The 17,643-nt window shown below is 35.0% G+C and overlaps 1 protein-coding gene across 1 annotated transcript in view; it reads right to left on the reverse strand.

Annotated features, from left to right (window-relative positions):
- Positions 1-16,479, reverse strand: part of LOC127842704 (plexin-A2-like) — a 29,515-nt gene extending 13,036 nt beyond the window's left edge. The window contains exons 1-3 of the mRNA XM_052372378.1: positions 16,223-16,479; positions 5,034-5,157; positions 507-587 (exon numbers count right to left, since the gene is read on the reverse strand). Of these exons, the coding sequence (XP_052228338.1) occupies positions 507-515 (9 nt within the window). The 5' untranslated portion in view covers positions 516-587; positions 5,034-5,157; positions 16,223-16,479. The remainder of the gene's footprint in view (positions 1-506; positions 588-5,033; positions 5,158-16,222) is intronic.
- Between the last annotated feature and the right edge of the window lie 1,164 nt (positions 16,480-17,643).

A 17,643-nucleotide genomic window follows, 5' to 3' on the forward strand; every position in this document is an offset into this window, starting at 1 on the left:
AATTATACACAACTACATGTATAAATGTTTTGTTGAATTCTCAAATTAGAATAGTTAAATTTGTAATCCGTAACTCACTTCCCAATTTTAATGTTAATGCGACATGAATTACTTCTAGCTTCAAATGAACAGTGCTTCATGTATTTCGTATTGTTTCTTTGTCTCAATAAAAAACACGCAAAAACTCTGCAAACCAAATAACGTCATAAGTTAATGTAAAACAATTAGCGAATGCAGGAAATTGCCCTCCCTATCCCACCCCTAATGGCCCAGGGGCGTCTGAAAAATATCCTGTGCAAAGCACTGCTTGGTCAACAAAACTAACATAAATGAAAACATTTTGAGGACTAGAGTCCTCGCACTGACAGTAAGTCCTCACACCATTGGTGTGCACTAAAGTCTGAGTCCTCCACAACTTATGATGGTGGAACAAATGATGAATTATGGTATTTTCTTATTTTCTACACACATAATTAACATCAACACAAACAATTTCAAATACACACCTTCATCATAAGCTAGGAAATGATACAGGAATGGTTTTGTCAAGTTCTTTCCCTAATGACTTAACTACACCTCAGCATCATCTGCAAAGTACAAAACAGCTTTCATCAGTCATTTTACACAACACAATAAGCAAATAAACACAGATTTCGAAACCTAAACGCTGACCCTAAGTTCAAGGTCAAGGTTTAAGGGGTCAAAATTTGTGTACGTAATGAAAGGCCTTGTCCATATACACATGCGTACCAAATATCAAGGTTACATCTGAAGAGATATAGAAGTTACGAGCATTTTTTGAAACCTAAACACAGATTTCGAAACCTAAATGCGGACCCTTAGTTCAAGGTCAAGGTCAAAGAGTCAAAATTTGTGTGCGTATGGAAAGGCCTTGTCCATATACACATGCATACCAAATATGAAGGTTACATCTGAAGCGACATAGAAGTTATTAGCATTTTCAAAACCTAAATGCATATTTTACAAACCTAAACCCCAGGGTTCGACATTAACTTTTTTTACAGCCAGACCGTCGGACCAGCTCCTTTAAAATGTACTAGCCCAAATATGATGTCTACTAGACCATAAATGACATAACAAATAAACACAATTGTGTCGTGTAACTGTTTAATCAATTATTTATCAGTAAATAATTAGTGAACACAAGAAAGTCATTTTGATGCAAAGAGTAAAAAATAAAATAAAATTATTTAACAACATAAATTGTTTGTTATAATTTCACTGTTTATCACCAGTTAAATAAATGATGTCTGTACAGCAGGTGACATTTATTTAAGGTCATCAAATTCTGGTCTCCTTGACAGCTGTGCTCCATGCAACCACAGCTCCAAGGCCCTTTTTCCAGCATAATCTGTGTCAGTTTTACCGTCGGATTCTTCTTTATTAACATATTTGGCGGATGAAAATCCAATCTTGAACAAAGCCATTCTTTAAATAACATTCTCTCGTCTGCTACGCCAAAATGTTTACATTGATGATACCGATTGTCAATAGAAGTCGTAAAAACATGATGTAAAGTTCTAAGACACTTCAGAAAATCATTAATATTCATGACAACTTGACCAATGGAAACAAGCAATTTCTGCGGGAAGCTCTCCTTCGCGTCTAAAAATAGCGATGAATCATGTGAATTCTCCGCGTTTATTTATATACGCTAGTTTTGTTCTGATGTAAATAACGGATACGAGAGTTATTTTACACATTAAGATAAAAAGGTTTTCGGTTAGGTATAGTTATATGAATCAGTATAGATTTGTTATGTACGACCATTCGGACAAGCTAGCCCACAGTTTTACTAGCCCGACCACTGATCTTACTAGACAATGTCTGTCGGACGTGCCTTAGTGTCGAACCCTGAACCCGGACCCTAAGTTCAAGGTCAATGTCAAAGGGGTCAAAATTTGTGTGCATATGGAAAGGCCTTGTCAATATACACATGCATACCAAATATGGAGTAAGCCATCATGGAGAGGGGGTAAAATGTGGGTGTGTGGTCATTTAATAGATCTTTTAAAAATAAGATAGAAAAAAAAAATGGGGGGAGGGGGATTATGGGTTGAGGTGTGTGGGATGGTTTGGGTCGAGTCCATTGTGGCATGTCAGGTAAGTGCTGTTTTGTCAAAGTATGAATCAAATGTGATAATAAATAAAGAAGTTATGGCAATTTAAGCAAAATGTATTAATTTGACCTTGAGAGTCAAGGTCATTTAAAGGTCAAGGTCAATTCAACTTGCCAGGTACAGTACCATCATGATAGTAAGAAAGTATTTGAAGTTTGAAAGCAATAGCCTTGATACTTTAGAAGTAAAGTGGATCTAAACACAAAATTTAACAAAATATTCAAAGTTACTAAGAAAAAAAGGGCCGTAATTCCGTTAAAAAGCCAACCAGAGTTATGCAACTTGCCCTGTACAGTCCCATTATGATAGTTAGCAATTTTTCCAAATCTGAAAGCAATAGCTATGATACTTTTGGAGTAAAATGGACAAAAACACAAAACTTAACCAAATGTTAAATTATCTAAGTATAAAAGGGGTCATAATTCTGTCAAAATACTTGATACAGTTTTCTGCTCTGATATTCTGATATTTGAGGTGGTGCGTAAACTTTAACATAGATTGATCAATAATATGCATATTCTACGTGGAAAAAGGGCCATAATTCTTACAAAATGCTTGATACAGTTGTCTGCTCTTGTTTATAGATTGAGATCTTGTTGGTAAAGAAGATTGCAAAATACGAAAGCAATATGTCAAAGGAAATATTTGAGGTGGTACGCAAACTTTAACATAGATTTATCAATAATATGCATATTCTAGGTTCAAAAAGAGCCATAATTCTTACATGTACAAAATGCTTGATACAGTTGTCTGCTCTTGTTTATTGATTGGGGTCATGTTGGTAAAGAAGTATGCAAAATATAAAAGCAATATGTCAAAGGACATAGGAAATATTTGAGGTGGTATGCACAATTTAACATAGATTTATCAATAATATGCATATTCTAAGTAAAAAAGAGCCATAATTCTTACAAAATGCTTGATGCAGTTGTCTGCTCTTGTTTATAGATTGGGGTCATGTTGGTAAAGAAGTATGCAACATATAAAAGCAATATGTCAAAGGACATAGGAAATATTTGAGGTGGTACGCAAACTTAAACATTGCAACGCTCCAACTATAGGCATTTTCCTGATGTGATATAGTACGGTACCTGTCTACAAAGTATGGAAGTGCTAGATGCAAAACTACTTAAGTTATTTACAGTCTTATTAAAGGCGTAGCCAGTCACACAGAATCTACTTGGATTTCCTTCACCCGCAAGCTCCTTTCAATTTTTTTAAGCAACTGGCTGAAACACTACACTACTTAGATATGTTGTGGGAGTAAATTACCTCTCACAATATCTTTTTTTTAACGTGCCATAATTTTTGGGGTCAAAGGTCAAACCTTCAGTTTGTATATCAACAGTTAAGCATAAAACTGACTGTTACAATGACAAATTTTTACAAAATGTATATATAAATTTTGGAGTGGTGAGCCATTAAAACCGCTTTGACTGATAACCAACAGTGGTAAAGCCTTCAGTTGTTGATCAGGAGGTTTTAGGTTCGAGCCCTGGACAGCTTAATAATGACATTTTTTCTTTGAGCAAGAAAATTCATCCATATTGCTCAGTGGACAGTATTGAAATTGTTCCTTACATGTAACTACGGGTTCTGTTTATAATCAGCAGCAAGACAATATGCAAATACCCGACTCCTTTCATTCATTTTCGACAATATGGCGAATGGTTTAGATTATAACCGCAAATACATATTGAAATGTCATCCTCTGATGGAATTGGTGTGTTAGAGCACTTAGACCCATACTTGTCCAAACAAGTGCGGTTTTAGTTAAATAAATGCATACATTTTGCCTTATTGGATAACTACCTATTTCTTACTCCTCAACTCATATATTACTTGAGGACACAACCATAAAGAACAACAACAAACACTTGTTATTATGGAAATCCACTATTCGACTCCTGAGTCGTATTACCTTTCAGGAGAATAATACCATTCACATACTGTAGTTCAATTCAAATTATTCAAAAATGATCCAGGCCTGCAGCCTATAAAAATAGCTTTTTTTCTCCAAGGATAAGGTCCTATGCTATAGTTATAAAGAATTTCGTCATCCCTCTCAATATTCCCGAGTGCATGGGAAAAAAACTCTCCTGCATCACAACAAAGCTAGTAATGCTTTATCACAACTTCCATTAACGAATCTGTGTATGAAGTTATAAAGAAAATAATTAAACCATGAAACATGAAAAATTATATTTGAAGTCCTCACATTCACAATATATAGAATTATGTGTCGAGTCCTCATTTTGTTAGTAACTATATAGTATATTTGATGTAGAAATTTAGAGAAACAAGCAAATTCATTGAATTTATATCCCCCGCCAATATGCTTCTGGACACAACAGTGCTATATTTGGCACTCAAAAAAGCATTTTTTCAAGATACAAAGGGCCATAACTCCCTTATTATCCGATGGCGTACAATGCCATTTGGCGTGCATCATCCTCTTATCCATATATATATATACTCATACCAAGTTTCAATGAAATCCACCAAAGCACTTCCAAGATATGGCTCCGGACACAAAAGTGCCGGACAGACGGACGGACGGACAGCCAGACGGACGGACAACGCCAAAACAATATCCCTCCGCCTTTGGCGGGGGATCAAAAATGAGAGAACATATTAAGCAAGAAATGTATTCGAAGTCCTCACATGCACAATATACAGAACTGTGTGTCGAGTCCTTCTTTTGTTAGTAATTTACTATTGTTTATAATAACTTGCTTAACACATTATAATATTAATGTCTTCTGGTGCATCTGGGGCATCAATGATAACCAGATTTTGTCACAACTTCCATAAACTTACATGTAACTGTCCGCTATGAAGTTGTACTTGAATGATTGCATATGAGCATCAGAGATTATCTCTCGCCAGTACCTTGGTATGTTTTGTTGTTTGTGAGCATGTCAGAATGTAGGTACTACTACATGAACGATGTTGAGCAGAGTTCTGGGCCACCGTTACATCATGTCCTCTAATGGTGAATCATTGGCATCATCTCCTGCATGACAGAATCAAAAGCCATGTTACATGTATACCACAACATTAATCTACATAACTATCCATCTAATGATTGTATTCAGGACATGATTTATAAAACATGCTTGCCAAGAATTGTATGTCAAGTCTTGACTACGTGTATTTTAATAAAATGTGTCATGTCCTCATTTTAATTGATAGGAGTTTTTTGCAATTATTTCTTATTTTTAAGTGAGAGCTGTGTTCGTGAAACACAATGCCCCCTACTGCGCTGCTTTGAAGCCATATTTTTGACCTTTTACCTTGAAGGATGACCTTGACCTTTCACCACTAAAAATGTGCAACTCCATGAGATACACTTGCATGCCAAATATCAAGTTGCTATCATCAATATTGCAAGTTATGACCAAGGTTTAAGTTTTGGGACAGACACACACATACAATGAGAGACAGGCCAAAAACAATATACCCCCGATCATTCTATCCGGGGGCATAAAAACCTAATTGTAGGGCAAATCATCGTTTTGATAAAATATATTTTGTATCAAGTCCTCACTTTTATGATAAATCAATTGTATGTCAAGTCCTCACTTTAATAATAAAATAAGTTTTGTGCAAAGTCCTCATTTTGATTGCTAAGATGTTTTTTTTTTAAAGTTCTTATTTTGAACTGAGGAGCTGCGCCATGAGCGCATGATACGCCCGTCGTTCGCCAATGAAGTAGTAAGGTAATAAATAACCCTTTGAATCATTTTTTACTTCAGTTTATTTGTATTTGAATACATGGTTTATTTTATAAGTACATGAGCATGGAGCGCCGTCTCCTTGACATTCATACCATATCTTTTTTTGAGTATATGTATGCATTTCTTTAGAGGATATGGAGTTGAAGTAAACCTGTTATAGATATTTTGACCAATAATAAAAGAGAAATGTAGATGGGTAAGTGGTAGTGTACAATCGGAATAGAAAAAAGCTCACCTTGTTCAATTTTTCAGGGATACTAAAAAAAAAAAAAAAAAAATCCATCGAAGGATATTTGAGCTACAGTAGGACATTCAATGAAATCACGAAATTTTGACGAACAAAGTCCCATAACTCTGGAACGACAATTCAGAATTCCGTCAAAAACGAAAGGGGATCAGGGTTTATCAATATTAAGATTGTGTTAAAATTTGAAGAAAATCTGTCAAAGGATATTTGACATAGCGTACGACATTAACAGACGGACGGACGGACGGCTACGGTAGGACATTCAATGAAATCACGAAATTTTGACGAACAAAGTCCCATAACTCTGGAACGACAATTCAGAATTCCGTCAAAAACGAAAGGGGATCAGGGTTAATCAATATTAAGATTGTGTTGAAATTTGAAAAAAATCCATCGAAGGATATTTGAGCTACAGAAGAACATTCAATGAAATCACGAAATTTTGACGAACAAAGTCCCATAACTCTGGAACGACAATTCAGAATTCCGTCAAAAACGAAAGGGGATCAGGGTTTATCAATATTAAGATTGTGTTAAAATTTGAAGAAAATCTGTCAAAGGATATTTGACGTAGCGTACGACATTAACAGACGGACGGACGGACGGACAGACGGACGGACGGACAGACGGACGGACGGACGGACGGACAGACGCGGGGTATACCATAATACGTCCCGTCATAGACGGGCGTATAAAAAACTAATTGTAGGGAAAGTCATCGTTTTGATCAAATAAAGTGTGCATCAAGTCCTCACTTTTATGATAAATCAAATGGATGTCAAGTCCTCACTTTTATAATAAAATCAGTTTTGTGTAGAGGCCTCATTTTGATTAACAGATTTTTTTGGCGAAAGTTTCTTATTTTGAAAAAAAACCTAATTGTAGGAAAGTCTTATTTTGATCAAACAAATAGTGTATCAAGTCCTCACTTTTATGGTAATTCAAGCGTATGTCAAGTCCTAACTTTTATAATAAAATAAGCTTTGTGCAAAGTCCTCATTTTGATTGATAAGGTTTTTTGAGAAAATTCTTATTTAAAAAAATATTGCAGGACTAGTCTTCATTTTCATTAATGTCATTCATGGCCAGTCCTCATTTTGATTGCTAAGATTGTTTTGGATAAAGTTCTTATTTTGAAAATACTTGTATGCAAAGTCTTATTTTGATCACAGGGGTTCTGAAATATGCTGTCCGAGTTGTTCGAGTCGTCAATTTACCCTTCCGGGCAAGCAGTTTTTTAAAGCTGGCTTGTCCGGGGACAAGTAAAATTTCCGTGGTAAAATTTTTTTGAGAACGAAACTTCAATTTTTTTCGAAAATAAAAAACAAAGTTTATTTAAATAGCTTATGATTAATCTGCGGACTAGCACACTTTTTTAACTGGAGGTATGTTATTTTCCGATAATAATTATTTAATGTGGTAAACCAGTCCACGAGTATATATAGCAACAGCCAATCACGCATAAGAAAACAATTTTAATCAGGGACCTATGTCCCTGTTTTAATAGAGAAACCAGCACACATGTGTATAGCAACAGCCAATCACCATAAGAATTTTATGATAACACTTTTCGTACATTGCAAATGGCCGCATACATGTTCTAACGACCTGCATTTGATTTTTATATAATAAAACCACTTCAACATCTAGCCATTACGCTAATCAGACCAATGATAAAATCAGTTCGGCGTTGGAAAAGAAGAGAAAAGCCAAGTATGAATATGATAAACACACGACGCCAAGCGGAAACGAGAATTTTTTTAGTCTTGGCTAATTGATTTTCCTTGGCTTGAAACGTTGCCGATGTGTGTAAATGTAAACTTCGTAAGGAGTTTCCTTTATTAGCGGATAATTATATACTTATAATTAACGGAGATTATTTTATTTCAAGTGAATTGTGTAGTCATGTTGAGATTATTAAATATTATTTTATTTCAAGTGAATTGTGTAGTCATGTTGAGATTATTAAATATCCGAGATGGTACATGTATCATGTTAGTCGAACTTGTTTACGCTCTCAAATATTAAGCTACTTTTTATATTGGTAATATTTGGAGTTCCAAAGAATTTAGCCCACATAAAAAGTATCTCTAAATTCTTTGCGCGTCTTATAAATAAGACTAGTATCATGTGTGACTTAAACGTGATCTTATTATATGCACATCTTGCTTGTATTTTTTGTTCAATTTTCTAGTTAACTATGTTTATAATTTAAAATAGAAGTTAACAAAAGTGCATGCTTGTATTATTTGCTTAATTAGTAATGACCTTTAACTTTATCTATCTTAAAAGTACGGACAAGTACTTCTTTGGTACGGACAAGTGAATTTGTGGGTCCAACTTGTCCGTGGACAATTAGACTCTTAAAATATTTCAGAACCCCTGGATCAAATGAATTGTGTATCAAGTCATAACTTAAATGGTAAATAAATTGTATGTCAAGTCCTCATTTTTAAAATAAAATAAGCTTTGTGTTAAGTCCACATTTTGATTGGTTAGTTTTTTTCTAGAAAACTCTTGCTAAAACAAGGCTTTTGTCAAGCAATATGGTTCCCTATCGGCTCCAAAATTTGTCAGAAATTCCACCATTAAATTTTTTTTATGGTTGCCATAGCAACCACAATTTTTGACGTAGGAACAAAATGAAATGACGTGCATCATGTCCATATTGCCATCTATCCATGTTGTTGCAAGTTTCATGAAAAAAATATTAAGAACTTTTAAAGTTATCGCAGGATCCAGAAAACCACCATTTTCAGCAGTATTTCTAGTCTATTTGTCTGAAAATTATTCAAAAGTGTGACGCATGTTAAGAACCATTTTATCATATAGTAATTCTACCTTAACTATCAATTCAATTCACAAATCTGAAGTAATTTAAAAACAAGAGCACCACATAATGGGTGCTATGTGACCTTGACCTTTGACCTAGTGACCCAAAATGGGTGTGGTGTGTAGAACTCATTAAGGTGCATCTATATATGAAGTTTCAAAGTTGTAGGTGGAAGCACTTTGATTTTAGAGGCAATGTTAAGGTTTGATATTGGAGGTCACAGTGACCTTGACCTTTGACCTAGTTACTCCAAAATGGGTGTGGCATGTATAACTCATTAAGTTGCATCTACATATGAAGTTTCAAAGTTGTAGGTGGCAGCACTTTGATTTTAGAGCAAATGTTAAGGTTTAAGCACGACGCCTACATGGGACAAGCTGGCTATGACAATAGCTCGGGTTTTCTCCGAAAACAGCCTCGCTAATAAAAATTATGTTACATGTAGATAGACATTTGGAAGTTCTAGAACTTCTATTGGTTGTGAAGAAGTTGTTTGATTCCACTGTTAACTTATGACCATGAGTAATGCTCTTTGCAAACCCTACTGTAAACAGTTTTTGGGGTCATTTCAGGTCAAGTTTACACAAAAAAACTGACTTTTTTTAAAATTATTATTTGTTACAGTTGATTATATTTTCAAAATGTGATGTTGTTGTTACGTTGCAATTTTTTCAACTTAACTTCTCAATTGAAAGAAAGAATGTTTCATGCAATGTAGACTCGACATTTGGAAGTTTTTTTACCCATTAAATACCTTGTTAAGGAGGGAAATAAACTGTATATTGTACACGAGCTGTCAGAGGACAGCGCACTCACTATTCGGGGGCTTGACAGTATAACGTATTAGCCATCATGGGGTAATCATTCATATTCAATAAGGTCAAGGTGATATGGTCATATTATAAGTGGAAGAGGACCATAATTGAAACATATTGATCGCTTTTGTTTTAAAGAAGTTGTACTTTATAGACGATTCTGAGTTCAGGTATATTTTCTACAATCTATTGAGCATTTGTAAAGACATAAAATATACTAATTAGATAGATTAAGATAAAGGTAAGTGTTGTTTTGTCAAAGTATGAATCAAATCTGATCATAAATATAGAAGTTGTGGCAATTTATTAAAATTAAAATAACTTTGCCTACACAGTCCCCTTATGATAGTTAGTAAGTGTTGCAAGTATGAAAGCAATACCTTTGATACTTTAGGAATAAAGTGAACCTTAAACAAAAATTTTTACAAAATTTTCAAATTTTTTAAGTACCATAAAAAGGGCACATAATTCTTACAAAATGCTTGATACAGTTGTCTGCTCTTGTTGATTGGGGTTATTTTAGTGAAGAAGTATGCACAATATGAAAGCAATATGTCAAGAGACATAGAAAATATATGAGGTGGTACGCAAACTTTAACATAGATTTATCAATAATATGCATATTCTAAGTGGAAAAGGGCCATAATTTTTATAAAATACTTGATACAGTAGTCTGCTCTTGTTTATAGGTTTGGGTCATGTTCGCAAAGAAGTATGCAAAATATGAAAGCAATATGTCCAGAGACATTGAAAATATTTGAGGTGGTACGCAAACTTAAACATTTTCCAACGCCGGGGTGAGTAGAATAGCTCCACTATATGACAAGCTTGTTGAAAATATCAACATGTAATCACATTATATTTGTCAAACGCACATAAGGCCACAACAAATTGAAGATTTGTTCTATTGATTTTAGCCCCCTTCCCCCCCCAAAAAAAATGGAGCAAGCGAGCTAAATAAAAATAAATAAATTTTTATTCTATTTTAAAACAAGAGATGTGTTTGTCAGAAGCACAATGCCCCCTATTGCACCGCTTTAAAATAAAATTTCAATATATCATTTGGCAGGTTTAGAAATTATCTCCCTTTTTAAGCATCTACACTTCCCTTGGATTGTATTTTTTTACTTTTGACCTTGAAGGATGACCTTGACCTTTCACCACTCAAAATGTGCAGCTTCATGAGATACACGTTCATGCCAAATATCAAGTTGCTGTCTTCAATATTCAACAAGGGCTGTTTGTAAAACATGCATGCCCCCCATATGGGCTGTCAGTTGTAGTGGCAGCCATTGTGTGAATACGTTTTTTGACACTGTGACCTTGACCTTTGACCTAGTGACCTGAAAATCAATAGGGGTCATCTGCGAGTCATAATCAATGTACCCATGAAGTTTCATGATCCTAGGCATAAGCGTTCTTGAGTTATCATCCGGAAACGATTTTACTACTTCGGGTCACCGTGACCTTTGACCTAGTGACCTGAACATCAATAGGGGTCATCTGCAAGTCATGATCAATGTACCTATGAAGTTTCATGATCCTAGGCCTAAGCGTTCTTGAGTTATCATCCGGACAGACAGACCGACACGTGCAAAGCAATATACCACCTCTTCTTTGAAGGGGGGCATAAAAAGTTATTGCAAAAGTTTAACCAAGGTTTAAGTTGGTGACATACACAATGAATGACAGACAGAAGACTGACAGACAGACAGACCCAAAACAATATGCCCCCGATCTTTCGATCCCGGGGCATAAAAAATATATGCACAATATCTGCAAAATACCAATGCAAGATCATTTACTGATAATAACTGAGTTTTAGCTCCTATCCAATATATTAGTTTGTAAAAATAAATAAAACAAGGGACAAAATTGTCACAAAACCAGGTTTTCAACTCAAAGTGTGACCTTGACTTTAGAGATATCAACTCAATTTTTTCGCACGACATACCCTTGGCCTCCAATGATGAACAAATGTGCCAATTGATTTTAAAATCTCACCATGAACGACATAGTTATGGCCCGGACAAGCTCATTTATGACCATTTTTGACCTTTGAACTCAAAGTGTGACCTTGACCTTGGAGATATTGACGTGATTCTTTGGCGTGACACACCGTCCACTGATGGTGAACAAATGTGCCATATGATTTTAAAATCTCACAATGAACAACATAGTTATGGCCAGGACAAGCTTATTACGCACGCTAGCCCGCCGACATTCGCCAATCTAATAACCAGTTTTCTTCGAAACCCTGGTTAAAAATCTCAAATAGCTGTTCTGCTTATTCACACCAGGTAGTGACTACTTAAATTAGTTTTCATTATCAAAGTTTTATACATGTAAGAAACTCAGCTTTTCGTCAATGATGGTTACAGTGTCAATAACATGAAACAATTAATAATACATTAAAATTTAACATTAAGCATAAGCAGTGATTTTTCTTCACATTATATTTTACAGCCTGTGCCTTTTTGATTCGGGAAAAAGTGCGATAAACCATAGGGAAAATTAAAACATTATTATAACGATTATAAATAACAGTTATCAGTATACCGATTGTTAATAAGTGCATATATTTAACTGCTTTCTAAAATTCATATTATAAAACTGCTAGGGAATTAAACTTCTGTATGACCAATTGAATTTATTTAAAAGTTTGGCTTATTATATTGGAAATTTTGGGGATTTTTTTTTACTTTTTGCCAGCCTGTATGAGGCTGTAATTTTGGAAGAAAACAACACTAATAGGAAATATCTTGCATTTGTATTAGTTCTAAACATAGTAGGTTATGGTATTACACAATACTCAATGCATTACTTTTGTTAGTTTAGCACTGTTAAAATTAGTAATTTAATGAGAAGTTTAAGTTTTGTAAAGTAAAAAAAACAACGTAACTTGGTAATGAAAGAAAAATAAGAAATGGGTAGTAAACGTTTTGTATTTCATATAAAAAAGTCAATCAAATCCAAGTAAAGTTGTTGAGGTCCGGAAAGTTTCTTCACTTTTGCACTTATGTTAAGTTCATGTTTTTGGGGCATAATTGTACACCTTGAACTTAGCCATCAACAGTTTGAACAAGTAGATAGGAGTCGTGTACAATTTATATAAGACGCATTCTTTTTTGTCGACTTCAACAGCGACACTCAGTTGCATGTTATCTTGGCTTTTTTAACGTAATCAATACCAACAAGTTTATTGCAGATTTTTAACAAACATATGCATATGACCGGTGACATTTCACATCCTGATGTAAATGTGGCTGATATACAGTACAGCCAACATGGAACAAACATATTTCGCAATCCGAAGAGTCAAGGTGCAACGAGTTGATGCCGAGTCGGCCGTTGAAGCCGCGTCAGTATGCGGCGGCACGTTGCATTTCAACGCTTGCTTCGCATCTGTCCGCCAAGGCAAGCCGCTATATGACGCCAAGTCGATGCGCATCATAAAAAAAAAATCTTTAAAAGATTAGTTAGTCAATAAATTTTAAAAGAGCAATTATAATAATATTTAAAATCATAATTAATTTAATGTAATCTATTACTGCATACTTACTATTTTTCCTGTCGCTACTCATTACCCAATTATCCCGTATATTCCAGTATTAAAGCAAATTCTGGTAAATATTTACAAGAAAAGTGCTCCAGAATTTCAAGAAATACAAATATTTGCCTTTTTTATTAAGTATGAAATAAATGTTGGCATTTGTTTCTATTTAAAGATGTGATGAAATAACGTCCAATCAGGGCGGTTTTTTTCCCCAATGAACACGCGTCAACCTTCTGAAGTGATGCTCATGTATTTATACAACACAAAATAAACCCACACTTTTCTTGCAACATTCTACATGCCTGCATAATTTTCGAGCGCTTTCTTTTTAGATAAAGGATAAGCACTGTTTATTTGACACTAGAATTTAATTGTTAATGTCGCATTAGCATTAAAACTCGGAAGCATGTTTCGGATTGCAAATTGAATAATGCTAATTTAAGAATCGAACGAAACATTACAGTTATGCTTAATTAATTCAACAATAATTTGTTAAAGCGCATTATTTGTTGAATATATTTTAGGATATGCTATTATATAACTTGTCTATAAAGCATCCAACCCATGCGAAAGACATCGGACCTTGGACATTTCCGATAAAATTAGCTGAGGTCCTGTACTATTCCCGACATTGTCGGACCTTGTGGCCGACCATAAATAAATTGTGTGTTTTGGTAAAACAATGAAAACGAAACTTGAATATTAACAAATACCGAGTTAAATGTTCAAAACCAAAATATGACCAGTATTGATGCTAATGTGATTCAGAATTTTATAAACACAAAGTTCGCCATTTTTTGCAAGTGCTTACGAAAAGTGAATATTTGGATGGGATCATAATCATTCCCATTTAACATGCGTAAATCAAGTGACGCAATGTGCGAGCATATTCATATTCACTGGTAATATTTTATTATAATGACCAATCAATGAGCGACTTTAATTTAATTTATAATTCATAAATTTACGTATTTTGTCTATAGTTTCAATGTGTCAATAATATCTCATTGTGTGCATTAATGCCGATGTATTTTTTTATTTTAAAATACTACATGTACCGAGTTGCACGTCTATATATAGTTACGGCACATGGTCTGTTTTGACACTCACGCTTAAACCTTGCCATGCGTGGAACTCAACTCTGTCGGCAAAAATTTCGCGCTCTTATTAAAACCCTGGCTTTACATGGCATCATGTGTAGTGAATGGTGCAGATGCGTACAAATAGACTTAAATAATATTATCACGTGGCTGTAGAAAAATGTGTAATGCAGTTCTAAAAATGGACATGATGAAATATACTGCTATTTAAATTAAATTGTTACCGCATGCAATTTGTAACGGGTATTGTTTTCACAACTTACTCGCCATAAGTTATTAATTGCTAACCATTTGCATTTAATTTCTCATAAGGAACAATGATTGTTTAAGTAATTGTTTATGGTAAAAAGGTGCGATAATACCCGACACCGTCTTTCATATACTGTTTAATTACCATTGGATATTGCGTAAATTTTAAAACTGTGATTTTGTGTAAATCAATCTGCGATAAACGCTAACTTCAAGACTGACGTCAATCAAAAATAATGATCACCATTTATCCCTGCCCTTATGATACGCATTCTCGTTACCGATTGGACGCTTTGGCGACTGAAAAGTTACCCTAGAAGTTTTCATGGTGCATCTTTGTCAGCATACATGGCTGTGTAATGTGACTATTATTCGATATTAGACAACAATATGAGTGCGGATTATCGGACGTCCGAGTGCCTTCCGCCATTTGTTAAAAGGACCTAATACGGCCGATTTTTGGCGAAATTTACGACCGGTAGTGCTGACTAAACGGGCATAAATTTAATTGTTATTTTATTGTATTTAGAGTTGTTAAACATTGTGAACATCATAACGATAAAAAACTATACCATGTATGTTTGTTTAAAGCAGAATAAAGTCCGGTAAAATGCGGTGAGGTCTGGTACATTTTTAAAGTTATCGGACCTCATGTCCGGTAAGATTTTTTTGTCTTTGGCATGGGTTGAAAGCATCATATAAACATCATATCCGCTTATTAAAACGTGAAAATAATAACATGAAAGTAGCGTAAATCTAGGTTTCTATGCTACACAAATGCACATGTAGGTGTATATCTTTGAACTCTATCCGCGAACATATGCCGAGGATTTATGCCGCGAAAGTACGCGAGGTAAATTCAGACTCAGCGTTATTGCGCGGATTGATGTTGAGTGCCTGGCCAATACGCCGTGTGAAAACATGACGAGGCCGCCGAGTACTAATGATTCTGGCTGTGGTGTGACCAAGGATTATGTTTGTTCCGCGTTGGCTGTAATGTAAATAAGTTACTAAAATCATCTGCGATGCAATGACTCATTGTCATGGGGAAAAATTCACATTTCCATTTGTGTCTTTGGCCGACGCAACAAGACAGACCAACGCCGCCATTTTTTTTACAATAAACCAATCTAGTAACGCATAGCGTTATAACAGTCTATTTTGTAAGGGGGCAGGGGATATATTTTTTTACCAAATTTCCAGTTCTGAGAGGCCACAAACACTCATATCCATTTCATCAAAACAGAAAGTGACACAGGAAAGTCTTTTTGTGTCAGTGTCATAACATAGGCAACATACATTGAAAATACACCCAAAGAAAAGGCTGGCCTCTTCACTTGTAAAACTATGGTCCTTGATGTTTCCCCCCACCAACCATACGGTTGTAAAAATTGAGAAATTTGACCCATGGCATTTGGCACAGAACATTCAAACAGAATGCAATCCTAGTTTTGACTACATTACTCATTTATTCCATCCCTGTGCTGTGTTTATTTACCTAGAAAAGTGTCTCCCATAGGTTTAGATTGCTCACAATTTACCTTCAGAGCTGTGATCTGTTTCTGCAGCGAGAAATATTGAGTTCCGCCAAAAGTGAAAATCTCCTTTTTGAAGATTCAAAATGTACTTGCTAGGGAGCTGTCAACTAGTTTCAATGTTTTTTTTTTCAAAATGTTGAGACATTCTTTCTTAAACCTAACATAACCATCCTGGCTATATCTTATCAGTGAGACGAAACGACCAATCCCTCCTTACACAAATATCAGTGGCTCGAACTGGTAGGGGGACGAAACGACCATCACCCCAACCCGATTGCCATCACCCATTAGATATAGGCTACATTAAACTAAATCATTAAATGAATAGGTGCAATGCAAAATTGTTGCTGCTCAAAGGGCGCAAAATAAAAATATTTTTATTTCGTTTTAAAATTTATAGGTGCAGCAAATCTGACTATCATTTAATCAATTTGTTGTGGCCTAAAGCCAGATCCATTTTTGTATTACATTCTCTCATGCGTGGCGCCAGCTCCTCATGCGTGCCACGCATGATTTTGTTATTCATTTGCTATAAGATATTGTCAAACAATTGCAATTTGGTGCATACAAGAGGTCAGAACTTTGCAGATCTTATTTGTTAACATAAGGTTATTGGTTCTGTCCAAAAAAGAATGCAAAACCTGATTTTTTTATATTGTTTTCCCTTCATTAGCTACCAACCATGGGTAAAAAAAAGTATGTACCTTTTTTAACCGAAAATTTATGGTCTCTACGTTGTATTTTATATGAAAAGGGTCAAACGACTGTCTAAGATCTTTCATCACATGTCATTGAATTATAAATTACATGTGAAATTCAGAAACGAACCTGTTTTTAAAACGAAAGCGCGTGATAATTATTCGAGCCACCTGCTGCTAGAACACTATATAGCGTTTTGTGGCGGTTTATGTATTGTTCTTATGAAACATTTGAAAAAATGGTCACAAAGTTCAGATAATAAGCATAATGAGTCACTGACCAAACGAAATCACATGTTGAGATGATGATGTAAATCAGTTGGTGGAGTACAGAATGTTCCCGGTATTTTCACACGAAAAATGTTAGGGGATCTACTTTCACCAACAATGACGAATATAAGCAACTTTGAGCAATCCCTGTTAAGTATGGTGTCGGGTCGTTTCGCCCTTAATCCCGTTCGCCCTCTGTCACCCCGGGTCGTTTCGCCCAGGGTCGTTTCGCCCTTACAAGTGGGTTGTTTCGCCCTTATTTAATTATTATGTAATATTAGGCTTTTGTAAAGGATTCTTTTGCTCCGAATAGTATTTGTTTAACATATATGGAAAATTAAGATTTTTTATACAAATTTTATTATTAATTGCAATTTTAATTTAGATTAGATATGGTGGCTGCTCCATCTACGTTCTTGTACCAACCTTGATGACTGAGGCAGAGATCGTTGCTAT

This window comes from Dreissena polymorpha, chromosome 8 (assembly GCF_020536995.1).
Source record: "Dreissena polymorpha isolate Duluth1 chromosome 8, UMN_Dpol_1.0, whole genome shotgun sequence".
Lineage (NCBI taxonomy): Eukaryota > Metazoa > Mollusca > Bivalvia > Myida > Dreissenidae > Dreissena > Dreissena polymorpha.